Source organism: Archocentrus centrarchus, chromosome 18 (assembly GCF_007364275.1).
Source record: "Archocentrus centrarchus isolate MPI-CPG fArcCen1 chromosome 18, fArcCen1, whole genome shotgun sequence".
NCBI classification, from domain to species: domain Eukaryota; kingdom Metazoa; phylum Chordata; class Actinopteri; order Cichliformes; family Cichlidae; genus Archocentrus; species Archocentrus centrarchus.
In genome coordinates, this window is record NC_044363.1 from 7,182,634 (window position 1) to 7,197,373 (window position 14,740).

General features: G+C 40.3%; 1 protein-coding gene and 1 long non-coding RNA gene across 2 annotated transcripts; both read right to left on the reverse strand.

Moving 5' to 3' along the window:
- Positions 1 to 502: 502 nt before the first annotated feature.
- LOC115796775 (uncharacterized) lies at positions 503 to 2,260 on the reverse strand. The gene is made up of 3 exons (XR_004021340.1): positions 2,218 to 2,260; positions 890 to 973; positions 503 to 553 (listed from the first exon to the last, which is right to left on the reverse strand). It is a non-coding gene; the product is annotated as an uncharacterized LOC115796775 (long non-coding RNA).
- A 7,930-nt stretch (positions 2,261 to 10,190) lies between these two features.
- LOC115796632 (Fc receptor-like B) lies at positions 10,191 to 14,560 on the reverse strand. The gene is made up of 9 exons (XM_030752995.1): positions 14,530 to 14,560; positions 14,321 to 14,365; positions 13,934 to 14,194; positions 13,599 to 13,844; positions 13,277 to 13,423; positions 12,992 to 13,051; positions 12,858 to 12,908; positions 10,457 to 10,522; positions 10,191 to 10,213 (listed from the first exon to the last, which is right to left on the reverse strand). Exons 1-9 carry the CDS (start codon positions 14,558 to 14,560, stop codon positions 10,191 to 10,193), a joined length of 930 nt encoding a protein of 309 aa, XP_030608855.1.
- Positions 14,561 to 14,740: the final 180 nt, after the last annotated feature.

Genomic DNA, 14,740 nt, shown 5'->3' on the forward strand with positions numbered 1-14,740 from the left:
TTAAATAGTTTGATGATGTGAGACATTTAAGCATGTCAAATATGAAATAAATAAATAAGAAGCACCAATATTTTTTCCCAGCATTGTATTCAGTTTGGGTACAAGCTCATGTTTCAGTTAGAGCCTTGTTCAGTATCAAACTTCACACATATATTTCACTGCTGACCACAAACATGGTGCATCTGTTTTACAAGAAAAGAAAAGCGACAGTTTGAGATGAGCAGTTGACCACAGTGTGTGTACAGGCTGCAGCAGCTCTTATTTTTGTAAACAGCATTCATGCATCTAAAAAAAGAGAGCAGATGGAAGTTGATTTAGCTTCAAACTTTAATCAACAGACTCATGCTTTGTTCAAACCGTATATGTACAAAATCATGTGGGTCTGGCAGCCAGCTGGATCTGACTGATTAGACACAAGATATTACAGTTTATAGACATGCACACCACACACAGCTTGTTCAGTTACCCAAACAATAAATGATAATTGTGAGTTATATCGTTGCTTCAATCTCTCAGATGTGATTCTGTCTTCTGTCAGCTCTCACTCTGCAAGCTGTAAGAAAAACAGGAAGTACAGAACAAACAGCATTAAAAAAGGATATAAACAATTTGTTATGGTTACATATCAATATTCATTTAACAGAGCAGTAAAGACATTTTTAAGGTTAGTTTTCTTCTTTTATGTAGTGAAATTAAGGATTAAATCTACACTTTTATATCATTTCAGCATTAATGGAAGTGAGGAAAGCTCATAAGATGGCAAACCATACATTACATATTCCACTGACATGTAATAGCACATACATGTCTTTATAATGAAACCATGTATTAATCCATATTAGGTTTATCTGAATGCAGCACATAAAGCATCATTACCGCCCAGTCTTACCTACTGCAGTGTAATATAGAAGGGATCCTCTGTTATAGATTCAGACCTGCTGAGGATGGTTCTGTGATGGTTCCTGGTTCTGTTCTGAAAACAGATGGAATTAAATCTGTTAATAGCCAACATTTATAGTAAATAAAACATTTATCTTAGATCATTACAGTACTCATCATTAATAACACTTCTTAGTTTTTATGCTACATTTTATAATTTTAGCTTTGTTCTAAGCTAAGCTTAGATTCTAAATTCTATTTTTCTAAAAAAAAAACAATAATCTGACATGTTTATTTATTTATTTTACTCTTTTATTGTGTCCTCATTTATCTTTATCTAGGTTGTCAAATGACAAAGTTCCTAGTTGAATATACACTAATCAGCAACAACATAAACAAACAAAAACAACAACAATGAAACAAACAAACAATTCCACATGAAATCCAGGAGCCAAAGTTTTCCTGCAGAATATTCCAGTGTAAGATAATTAGTATTCCAGCATTATTATGCAGATGACTGTTACATTTATATTATTATCAATGTTTTATAACATATTATGCTTTTTAGTGGCAAAATTGAAACAGAACCTGAATGACACGAGTAACCAAATGTTTTAATGACATTATGTGCTTTCATTATATTCATTATATACATTATATGTTTTCAAATGGTTGATTTATTTATAGATTGTGTCTTTTGTCTTGTCTCTCTCCCCTCAGCCCCAACCGGTCACCTGGTTCTGCTGGAGGTTTCTTCCTGTTAAAAAGGAGTTTTTCCTTCCCACTGTCACCAAGTGCTGCTCATAGGGGGTCATTCTGACTGTTGGGTTTTCTCTGTAATTACTGTAGGGTCTTTACAATATAAAGCACCTTGCAGCAACTGTTTGTTGTGATTTGGTGCTAAATGAATAAAATTGAATTGAACTAAATTGAAGTGAAAAAAAAAAGTCAAAGTGGCAGCAGGCAACATGCCAGACATGTCACTTCAAAACTAAATCCACAGTCCAAAGTGGATGTTGTGGCCATGCCCACCTATTATAGACAGTGTATTTAAATAGAAATAATAAAGTAAATTATATGTTGATTAAATAAAATAATTAAGTAATTAAATAATAAAATGATACTTTGACTTTTTTCGAGTTTAGACTTTTACTACTAAACTTGAACAATGAAAAAAAGAAAAATATTCAGGAAATGAAAGCAAAATAATTGAAAGTGCATCATCACTTCTTCCATGTAACACTATCATCACAAAAGCACACTTTTCATACACTGTCTGCTCCAGCAAACACAAAAATAGTAAACATTCACATCAATAAGCAAACAGATGATACTCACCAGCTTTATGATCATGTGCACACAGCAGGATAATGACGATCATCCCTGAAGAGACAAAAAAGAGCTCGATTATATAAACTTTAGTTCAATTCTGCAGCTGCTGGCAAAGCTATTATAAGATCTCATAAAAGTGCTCACACAGTCTGAGGCACAGACCTCTGACCTCCATGTCCTGCTGTTGACTGTGTGCACACCTGACAGTGTAAAGTCAGTGAGCAGGGGCATTTCCTGTGTGGCTTCTTCCTGCAGCTAAAGCTAAATATTTAAAAATAGACTTCAGAGAAGCTGAGCTGCATTCTTGTTGCTCTGTGTTTCAGTTCACTATCAAAGGGGAGGAAAAGACAGACGTTGCTTTCAATGCAACATCCAATCATTTCATGTTTCACGTTTACCTCCATACTCTGATGTATTAGCATGCTAACAGACATTCATTAGCACTAAGCCTAAATTACAGATTAAAGAAAAAAAATTACCATTGTCCGTTCAGTGGCTTCATTGTTTCTTATGCAGGCAACTGAGGTCACAGCTCACACAAGCTCATAAAATTCAGGCACTGTTAAAATGTTGGCTGGTGTGATGGTCTCAATACTGTTGTGACAGAAAAAAAGAAAAAAGGTGGCAGTGGCGCAGTGGGTAGGTGCTCGTCTTGCAGCTGGAAGGTTACAGGTTTGAGCCCCTGTCCCCTGCGCTGCATTGTGTCCTTGGGCCAAAGACCAGCACATTGCCTAATGGTAGCGCCGGTCTCTGGCTGCATGACTGCAGATGAGTGATCTGGAACCATCATTTTGTTGTGTGCCTTGACACAATGACAATGAGTTGAACCTAACATTTTTGAATGGGTGCTCTCCAGGGTGCAGTTATCCCTATTCCTTGTACACTTTTTTCTACCACATCTTTTCCTTCCCTTCTCTTCTCTATTAATGTGCTTGGACACAGAGCTCTGTGAACAGCCAGCCTCTTTAGCAATGACCTTTTGTGTCTTGCCCTCCTTGTGCGAGGTGTCAAAGGTCATCTTTTGGACAACTGTCAAGTCAGCAGTCTTCCCCATGATTGTGTAGCCTACAGAACTAGACTGAGAGACCATTTAAAGGCCTTTGCAGGTGTTTTGAGTTCATTAGCTGATTAGACTGTGACACCAGGTGTCTAATTTTATGACCAGCACCTGTATGTCTCAATGAATGTAGACTGAGTCCCTATGCAATAGTATTCACTGCAGTCCAACCCTGCCACCTACAGTGCATTTGGAAACATTGCAACAATGATTTTCCTCTGGCTCAAAAAAAGGTTATATGCAGTTCACACTGAGTACATGTGGCTGATGCAAACACTAAAACAATTCAGTTATAAATTTATCATGATTCTTGTCAGCTGATTAAAATGCCTGGGACCCCAAGGCCAGCCAATCCAAAATGCTGCAGCTGAAGGCTTCTCAGGAATTTTTTAGGACAGCCTGATAATAATGAATTACAATAGTCCAGCCTAGAAATAATAAATGCATGAATTAGCTTTTTAGTAACACATTTTTTTTTTTTTTTTTGAATTGATTTTCCAAGATGGCGCCACTGTGTACGGGCTGCCGTCAGCTGTTCTGTGTATTGTTTGCTGTCGCTCTGTTCCTGGTAGTCATCTGCCCAGATGTCTCCGCTTTGATCACCTACGATCGGCAGACACTTCTAAACCTCCAGTTTGTTTTGGTACCAGCATATACTGTAAAGAAAAACTCAACGATTTTTCCTCCACACCTATCGGATGTACCTGAGAATTTGCGCCGGCTGCCCAGTGCTCCGGTCCCCAACAAACGCCAGAGGAGACGCGGAAAGCGGGGAGGTATCGCGGTGCGGGTCAAAACTTACCTGAGACTCCTAGGTTTGTCTGTTCATTACCCCCTGGATGGTGGTCTTTGCCGCCTCAAGGCTGTTGGGCTGCCTGTGGATTTCGGGCGTCGCTGGATCAGGCCGATTGTCCCACCTGTCATCCTGGAGACTCGGCGTCCCTCGTCCTGGCGCAGGATGCGGGATCGTGGAGGCGGCGTAAACCATGCTAACCTTCGCCTGTTGAAGCGGGCCCCGGCCTCAGCTAACAAGGATCTGGTCATCCGAATGGCCCTACTAAATGCTAGATCGTTAGCCAACAAAACTTTCCTTCTCAATGACTTTTTCATCGCACAGCAGTTGGATTTTATGTTTGTGACTGAGACGTGGCTTCATGCTGGTGAGTCTGCGCCTTTTTCCGAACTTTTACCTCCCGGCTGTTCTTTCTTCAGCTCCCCGCGGATCTCTGGAAAAGGTGGAGGACTTGCTTCAATATTTAAATGCAGTTTTCGCTGTCGTCAGGTCTCGGCAGACCTGTACGCCAGCTTTGAACTGCAGCTGTTGGAGATAAACTCTTCCCCCTCGGTGCTCTGCGCGGTGATTTACCGACCACCGAAGTGCATGAAGGACTTCATCGGTGAGTTTGCTGACTTGCTGACGGGTCTCATACTAAAATATGACCGTATTTTAATTGTTGGCGACTTTAATATTCATGTGTGTTGTGAGAGTGGTCCACTGGTTAAAGAATTTGCCTCGCTTATTGACTCTTTTAACTTAACACAACTCGTGTGTGGTCCCACTCATGAAAAAGGTCACACACTGGATCTGGTGTTGTCTTATGGACTTAGAGTCTGCATCACAGAGATACGTGACTGTGGTATATCGGACCATTTTCCTGTTTTATTTACAGCAGCGCTCCCCAGCTCTGGGATAAATAGAGTATCCTCTACACGTCGTGTGCGCTTGGTTAACTCTTCATGCGCTGCTGATTTTGCAGCTGCTTTTAAAAACTCTGACTTAAGCAATTTGGATTTTTGCTTGAGCCTGAATACCGAGGACTTCACTAACTCTTTTATATCTGCTTGCACTGCTGTACTGGACTGTATTGCCCCTTTTACAACCAAACGCACCAAACCTTCCTCCCAGCCCTGGCTGGATGAGACAACCCGCGCTCTCAGACGTGAGTGCAGACGCGCTGAGAGAAGGTGGAAAAAGGATAAGCTCCATGTCTCCTTAGAGATCCTGCGTAACTGTTTATTGAAATACCAGAAAGCAGTAAAATATGCAAAGTCTGCTTATTTCTCTAACATTGTTTCAAGTAACAGTCACAGGCCTCATTTTCTTTTTAGTGTTTTTAATTCACTTGCTGATCCTCGCTGTAATGTGAACCAAGCGAAGGTCTGTCCTGCACTGTGCGAAAACTTTAAGAAATTTTTTGTGGAAAAAATTTCTGCCCTCAGGCCTTCATCACCTCAGGCTGAAACAGACTCATCTGCACCTCCTCCCAGCAGAGCTGTCTTTGAGCAGTTTGAGCCTGTCACACTCTCCACACTAAAGGAGGTGATTCAAAATATGAGACCTGTAAACTCTCCCACAGACTGTGTTCCATCTCGCCTTTTTAGAGAGGCTTTTGATTCAGTGGGACCAACTATACTGGCTCTAATTAACAGTTCTCTTGCATCTGGTTGTGTTCCAGCTGCCTTTAAACATGCAGTTGTACAGCCTCTAATCAAGAAGAAGAACCTTGACCCTGATGTTCTTTCAAATTACAGACCAATTTCTAAATTACCATTTTTATCCAAGGTTCTTGAAAAAGTTGTTTTTAAGCAACTTCAAGCATTTTTAAGTGAACATGGAATGTGGGAAAGGTTTCAGTCAGGTTTTAGAATGCGTCACAGCACAGAGACAGCTCTTTTAAGAGTTTTTAACGATCTGCTTTTAACTGTGGACTCTGGTAGTCCTGCAGTTTTAGTACTTCTAGATCTGTCAGCTGCCTTTGACACTGTGGACCACGAGATCCTTCTATCCCGCCTAGAACATGAAATTGGCATTAAAGGCACGGTTCTGACTTGGTTCAGATCTTATCTTACTGATAGAAGTTTCTCTGTCCATCTAGGAAACTGTTTTTCTACCACAGCAAAGCTTTCTTGTGGAGTGCCTCAGGGGTCCATTCTGGGCCCAATTCTTTTTTCATTGTATATGTTGCCTCTAGGGTCGATTTTTAGGAAACATAATATTTGTTTCCACTGTTTTGCTGACGACATCCAGGTGTATATGCCCATCAAACTGAACAGCAGAGATCCATGGGAACCCCTGCTGAACTGTCTCAGTGACATTAAGTCCTGGATGAGAAACAATTTCCTAAATCTTAATGAAAGCAAAACCGAGGTCATATGCTTTGGTAAATTTGACCCCTCAAGCTACTCCTCTGGCACTCCGAGTCATTTGGCTCCTCACTGTCGTGATGCTGTGAAAAATCTGGGTGTCATTTTAGATAGTAGTTTTAAAATGGAGAAGCAAGTAAGTGCTGTTACCAAAATCAGTTTTTACCAACTCAGAGTCATTGCCAAGGTAAAACCTTATCTCCCACAGCAGGACCTGGAAAAAGTTATTCATGCTTTTATTACTTCCCGCCTGGACTACTGTAATTCTCTGTACTTTGGCATAGATCAACCATCTGTGCGCCGCCTGCAGGTAGTCCAGAATGCGGCAGCTCGTCTTTTAACCGGTTTAAAAAAGCATGAACACATTACCCCAGTCCTGTCATCCCTTCACTGGCTCCCTGTCCGTTTTAGAATCGATTTTAAGATTTTATTGCTTACTTTTAAAGCCTTAAATGGACTGGCACCTTTGTATCTGTCTGAGCTGCTTCACTGTCACACCCCTGTAAGAGCTCTGAGGTCATCGAACCAGCTGCTCTTACAGAGGCCTAAAACTAGACTAAAACAGAGAGGTGATCGAGCTTTTGCAGCAGCAGCACCAAAGCTATGGAACGATCTACCTCTCCATATCCGCACAGCTCAGACGATACACACATTTAAATCTCTATTAAAAACACATTTCTTTTCCTTGGCATTTGGCTGCAGTGCTACCTCCTTTTAGATGATTGTTTTATGGTATTTTATGGTACTTGTTTTAAACGTTTTAATTTTTAATTTTCTTATGTTATTTATTGTTCTTAATGTTTTTATTTATTTATTTTTATTTTATTATTTTATTTATTTATTTATATATTTTTATTTTTATTTAGTATAGTCCTTGGGGTTACAGATCTTGTACAGCACTTTGGTCAACGTCGTTGTTTTAAATGTGCTTTATAAATAAACTTGACTTGACTTGACTTGACATTGCTTACAACTAACAATGTGTTTGACCTGTGGGGGATTAATCATGGATGCACTTGTGTTAGGGCTGCGATACAGTCTGAACAGTCTCCACTCTATCTGGCACAGGATTTGAACTTATCACTGGACTTGCTCAGAGATTTATCTTAAATGGTTACCTCACTGGTTACCTCATTATGTGAGAAATGTTGCTTGAGTTCAGCCTATCAATTGATTGACTCAATATGTAATTGAATGAGGCAGAGACTGCTGATTGTCTTATTACTTTCATCTGGTAATGTGCATCCTAACCCAGGTCCTGAGTTGGTGCCCATCCAGACACCATCTGATGTTAAATCATTGTCTGGTTTTAAACTTGTTCACTTTAATTCTTCTTCAGAGGCTTCTTGCTCCAGCCTCTGACGGGGACGGTCGCATTCTATCTCTCTCCCTGCCCTCCCTATCTTTCCTGCTTGCTGCTTGCTGTGAGAGCGTCTCTTGCACACTGTTCGAATAAGAATAAGATTGAGAGCAATATGGATTTGGCAAACTGGGCCTTCACGACCATTGATCGAATTTTTTCCACTATGAGATCTGGGAAAGGGGAGCCTGCGTGTCCGAGTGGAACAGACCCGGTTGGATACGTCATCGATTCTTGGAGCTCGTGAAGACCTGTGTGCTTCTCAGCCCTCGAGGTGGAAGACATGGAAGACGCCTACATATTTGGCTATCTGGTAGTGGTATCTTTTCTGTTTGGGCTCGGAGGATACCTGACTTACCGAGAAATCAAGAAAACCTGGACGGCAGTTCGACATCTGCCGAGGCTGCCAACCCAGGTGGATGGGCAGACCAGTTAGACTGAAGGCTGTTGGAAAAAAACAAGCAGCCTGTTCCAAAACAACATCTGCATTATCAGAATTCGGCTCCCTAGCCGGCCTTGGCCGGCAATCATATCTCTCCAGGACAATGCGTGATGGCTGCTCTCCCCCTCAGCCCTCTCTGTGATTTGTGAAGCTGGATCTGGTGTACCACGGCCGCTGATGAACTTCCATCACTATCAGCAAACTGTTTTGGCTAGGAGCTGGCATCTGGGCTCCACAATGGCCCCCTCACCCTCTCGTCTCCGTCTGCATCCCCTCCTGACCCTGACCCTACCCACCATACTGCTATCCCGGCTTTATATGTGCAATATGCTTTTGCTGAGGTGTTTTTTGGAACCTCTTTATGAACACAGTATGAGATGATTTTTTGAACCTAACTATCCCAGTGTATCTCTTTCTGTCTTTCTGCTAAAGGTAGCGCCGTTGAGAAACGGCTGCATGACCTCAGACATCTTTCCCCCCCTGTCTGTGTTATGTTTATGCTTGTTTTGGAATTTCCCCATTTGTGGGACTAATAAAGGCATTCTTGATCTTCTTGAATAATGTGCACAGCTGGCTTTCTAAGATAGATATGGTCTAGATTTGGGTGAAATCAACTGATCCAGATACTGCAGTAGTTAAAACCCTTTAACAATCCTAGGGCCCTGATACGGGCCCAAATACATGGGAAAATGAACTCCAGGAATGTTAAAGGGTTTTAACCAAACCCATTTCTGATGATATTTTTATATATGGATACAATGTTTACTGCACCAACAGGCCCTCGAAGGGAGGTGGTGTTGCTATAGATCAGTGCTTCTCAAGTATTTTCTGTTGCCCCCCCAGGAAGAAGAAAACCTTTTGCGCCCCCCACCCCCACTGTTTGCCTACTGAGTAGGCAAAAAAAAAAAAAAAAACGTGCACCATAGAGCTGTGACTTACTGCGCACACTCTGACAATGAGAGCGCCACTGCCACCTACTGTTGTGGATGTGCAATTACACTTTATTCTAGTACAGCAAAAAATTTTCCTTCCAAATTGATGCTATTTTTAAAGTCTTTTAAAGTCTTAAACTTATATAACCAGTCAAACCAGTCAAAGGTTTGGACACACAGGATTCTGTGTTTTAAGATTCAAAGCAATTTTTCAATTTTTCTTATATAAAATACAGAAACTTTATTATTTTCACAATGTTCATTTGCATTATTTACATTTTTTGCAACTTCTTCAAATGTGAATATTTAAAATTTAGTCAACAACTTTCTAACTTGTTACTCTGCATAATGATATTCATATCACACATGACTGATTAATATTTTTAGATTAAGATAAAGCTTTGAAACTTTATAAGTAGATGTTATTTTATTTTCTATTATATGTACACACAGTATAGAACTAAGGTCAAGCCCAAATAACCTGAGAACCTCCTCCCAGCATCTAAACCTCATCCTCTTCATTATTATCATAGAATCAGCAGCACCCACTCAGCTCCTGAGTTCTGCTTCTGAACAGCTGCATGAAACAGAACACATGTGCACTAGACTGCACTACTCATAGGTACATACTCAACATCAAACATTGCAGGTTTATTTCAATGCTTACAAAAACACAGTGCATCTGTTTTGGAAACAAAAAAGTAACACTTTGAAATTAACAGTCGACCACAGGGAGTGCCTGTTCTTCAGGAGCGAAGAGCTGCAGCAGCTCTGAGCAGAGTTCATGCACCTGCAAAAAGACAGCAGGTGGAACAAAATGGTTTAAACTCAACAGACAGATGCTTTTGATACCATTTGAACTTTATATGTAGTCATAACCATGTGGTTCTGATAGCCAGCTGTATCTGACTGAATACACACAAGATAGGACAATTTATTGACAAGCACACTAAACTCAGCTAACATTGCACAGCTGGTTCAATCACAGAAACAATATGTTGGTTACTTCTTTGTCTTCACTTTCATTCAGATGTGATTGTGTCTTCAGTCAGTTCTTCTTCTGCGACCTGTGAGCCACACAGGAAGTAGAGAACAGAAATTAACACAATTTAAAAAAAAAATAGAATTTTTTTTCATTGGCACATATTACATATCAATATTTACTTTACAGGACTAATCCTACACAAGTATATATCATTTTTAACGTGAAACATAAGTTTTCTTATTATAGCTGGCATTTTACATTTACCACCTCTCAGATTTTATCTGAATGTAACACATAAAACATCATTAGTCACAATAAGTCTCACCTTTGTGCTGAGCATCACCCTGGACTGAGGTGTAGTAAATGAGTGTAGAAAACAATGTATCTTCATCTGATGGAGAGAGACAGTGGGAGTGAGAGGACTGATAACCAGTGATGATGATCCCTGTTTGCTATTCACTATATTTGTGAGGTCTAATGGGAAACTCTAAAAAATCAGATTTTTCAGAGGTGAATCAGAAAATGAATGTCAGTCCTAGATCAGCCCATTATGTAAGGCACTGGTAACAGGACACTAGAAATATGGTTTGTGATTTTATGAACCTCATCAGTAATTAACTTCTGTACTGCAGTTTTTCCCTGCGTGAAACAAACAGGGTGGATGGAGCAGCTACATAGTTCTCTTTTCTTCACTTATTGATCAGGCGGTTGATGAAGGACCTCCAGCTGTTTCCCAGTAAAGGTTTAATGGTGCTTACAGGGAAAAAAAAAAGCTTCTTTTGGACTCTAGAAAAACATCATCTGGTACCGGCTCCACCTCTTTGCGCTTGTGCAGACGGACTGCACATAAAACAGTGTCGGGATATTTTTTCACTACTTTCATCTATCATCTATACTTTCCTTACTGCAAGCAGAGGCCCATTCAATATTTCGCGCTGGCAGTAACCACCCATTCATTGCGTCATATACTGGGCGGGACTTTCCACACCCACAGCAGTGGGTCATCCATCATTTCATACTATGTACTGTGAGGACTACTCAACCTCTGCTAGGAAGGACCCATCACTTATCTCAATACTTTACGCTACGTTCCCCATTGCTAACTACAGGCATTGCTCCCATGGACCTCTAATGAGTCACTGTTACTTTCATCTATCATCATATATACACAGGAATATATTTTATTATTCACTTATGTTATTTGTACTGTCACAATTTTTATTTTTATTACTTGTGCTGAGAATATTTTTTTTTTATTCTATTTGGCCTTCAGACTGGTGCATGGAGTCATTATTTTCATATTTTAGGTACCAGGCACCACTTTTATGGCCTGTCTAAAATACGAGACAGGTACATTATGACAGGTACATTCCTAAAATGGAGTTCTGTAGGCCCCCCACCCTCGTGTTCTTGTGGCCAAAAGGGGGGCGAGATAAAACTTGCCTGTGTGGGATGATACTAGCGGTGTTATCTCAGCAGATGCTTAAGGGAAAGAGGACTCATCATGGGGACATCTGTCTGAACTGTCATAAACCTAAAGGTACCCCTGTGATGTGTACGCTTTAAACATGTGACTTTAGAGTGGGCGTAGTTTAACCAAAAGATTCAGGTTTCATGGGTTAAGACTTTATGTAAATTAGGAAGGGTCAAAGGCAAGTGAGCAGTTACCATCTTTAGGATATAAACAGTGACCCGCTCTTTGTCTGGACTCTCTTCTGAATTCTTATTTCTGGCTTTTCTCTTTTCTGTCCTCTTTTTCTTCCTGTTTCTGTATCTTTCTCTGTCTCTGTGTTTCTCTCTTCTCTCCTCTCCTCTCATCTCTTCTGTGTGTATCTTAGTCTCGAATATGTTACTGTCTGTATCTTGGTTTTTGTTGGTGTTCTGTGTAACTAATATGTCTAATAAACAGCCTGCACTGGAACCTGCTCGTCCCAGTGAGTTTTTGGATATTTTGGGTTTAATTGAGTTTGAATCTTCGGCCAAAACGAACATGGAGACTCAAAGGAAATGTCACCGACAACAGCTGATTGCTGTTGTTGTGTTATCAGTGTTTATGTTGAAAAACTGGGGGCTGCTTGAGCATAATCTTGTAAAGCTTTATATTCACAAGCATTCTCCTGAATACGTTTCTGCTGCAGGTCTATATTTAGTCACTAATCAGGGATTAAAGTATCAAAACTATTTTGATGGGGAATGGGTCTTTCCAGGACCGGACAATCGCTAGTGCTAATGCTGGGAGCTGAAGTAGAGACAAAAATAACAGCTGAAATTCTCAGCACAGCGAGTACAACACAAACATGGTAGAAAACCGTGGAATTTAAACCCAATGAAAGCAAATGTTTCAATGACATTATAAACATTTATAATTCCAATGCTTTTAAAATAGATCATTATTTCAAAAAAGTTTGTTCTGTGTTGAAGTTAAAATTGATTTTGAAACTGAGTGCATATCTGAAGGTGACCTTCATGTCACATGTGACCATTCTGAGCTGCACGAGGAAACTCAAGCCTCACATCTGATGCAGTGCATGTCTGAAAGAGCTGCTTCAGGCTTGTGGTTTTTATTTGAGGCGCAACTTTGAGAAGCTCAAATTATCACTAGCATCTACACATTTATAAATAACACACACTGTTCACACTGAACAAAGATTCAGGCGATCCAGTTTTTCTTAATTTTTGTGAGTACTTTTGTGTTACTGTTATAGAAAAACTGCTCTGCAACATACCTTTCTTTTTACTGATTGTTCGCACAGAAGCATAAGTCACTGTGTTGGCCTCTACAGACAAAACGAGAAAAACATTATAAAAATATTAAAGCAGGCGCCGATAAAGGATTTCTCATAAACATCTGTGTTCTGACCTGTTTGATCCTCGGCTGATCCTGAACCCTCTCCCTCTGACTGACAGAGCAATGCTGCACCTGAGAAGGAAAGAAAAAACAAGAGCAATGTTTTTCAAAGATTACTGACCAAATGCAATTAATTAGAACATTTTCCATCTAGCAATAATTAAGGTGCAGTGACTCCAGATTACAGCTGCCATACACTTTTGCTTTAACAGGCCGTACTGTGAGTGTGCAGTACAACAAAACAGAAGCAATGAACCTGAAGTTACTGTATGCATGAAATATATTTATTTTCTTTACCTCGGACCCAGCACCCTTTGCCAAAGTGACAGAGTCCCACTGCTGTCATCAACAGAGCGCTCAATAAAATGGTGGCAGTGATCCAAGGTGTGGCTGCAGAGGAGGGACGGCTCTCCTCTGTGTGAACGTCTGGATCAGTTTCTGAGTCTAAACGAAGATTTCAAAAGACAGAAAGATTGAATTGAGAAACTGTACAAATGTTCATGTCAGCTTCTTCATACTGACTCATTTAAAGTGTTGCAAACTGGAAATTTCAGCTTTTCAAAACTCCGACCTTCAACAGCTTTGCTTAAAAAGAGCGTCAGTATCATTCATGTCTCACCTGTGACTTTCAGCCAGCTCTCTGGTGATTCTCCAGCTCCTGAGATGCTGCACTTGTAAAGTCCTTCATCAGACTTGGAAACTCTGTAGATGTTCATGTTTCCTGTGGAGATTCTGTGGATGTGATGTCCATCTTTATAGAAATCAGCTGTGAGGTTGGAGGAAGCGATTTTGTTTCTGCAGTGAAGAGTCACAGTTTGTCCCTCCATCACAGGAAGAGCAGGAACCTCCAGGATCACAGAACCATCTGAAACAACATGCAATTGATATTTATGTCATATTACATTTAATTAAAATGAATATTGCTGTCTCCTTGTTGTCTTGATGCAAACATACCTGTGACAGTGATGTTGATAATGTTGCTTCTCTTCCCTCCTTCAGTCTCAGTCCAGTACTCTCCACTTTCATCTGTATAAACATTGTTGATGCTGCAGGATGATCCTGTTGGTGTTCTCTTATTAGTGTTGCTACATGATTCTAATTTCCCTTTGACTTTATGCACAATTTGACAATAATCGACTCCTTCACAGTAAAATGTTACTGATTCATATTCAAAGAACTGCGATCTGTTTGGAGCGATACTCAGAGAAACTGCATCTGAAACAAAGAAGAAAGATTCAGTTTAGACTTTTACTGCTGAAACTGCTGCAGTGAACTTAAACCATGAAGGGATAAAAGGGTCAATAAAACAAAAAAAGATCATCATAACTGCTGTTAACTCACCAGCTAACTGCTCCTGTGCACCCAGCAGGACCACGATGGTCATCACTGAAGACACAGAACAGAGCTACAGATTTACTACATTTGTTGACTTACAGCTATTAGTAAAGTATTATCATATCACATCTCATAACTAGTCTTGACAATGTTCAGTAGTTAAACTTTCTTCCTTTCATTGCCCTGGATAATGTATAAACAGAGGAGATACTCACACAGTCTGAGGCACTGAGCTCTGACATCCATGATGTCTTGCAGCTGCATCAAGTCTGCAGCGTAACCTGAAGCATAAAAACAGTGAACAGAGTTATCCTCCTCCTGCTGCCAAAATAATTTTAATATCACTTCAGTGCAATTCAATCATCTAGTTTTACAAAAGTACTTCTGAGAGAAGCTGATCTGCTTTAGTGTCGAGCCTCAGTGTTT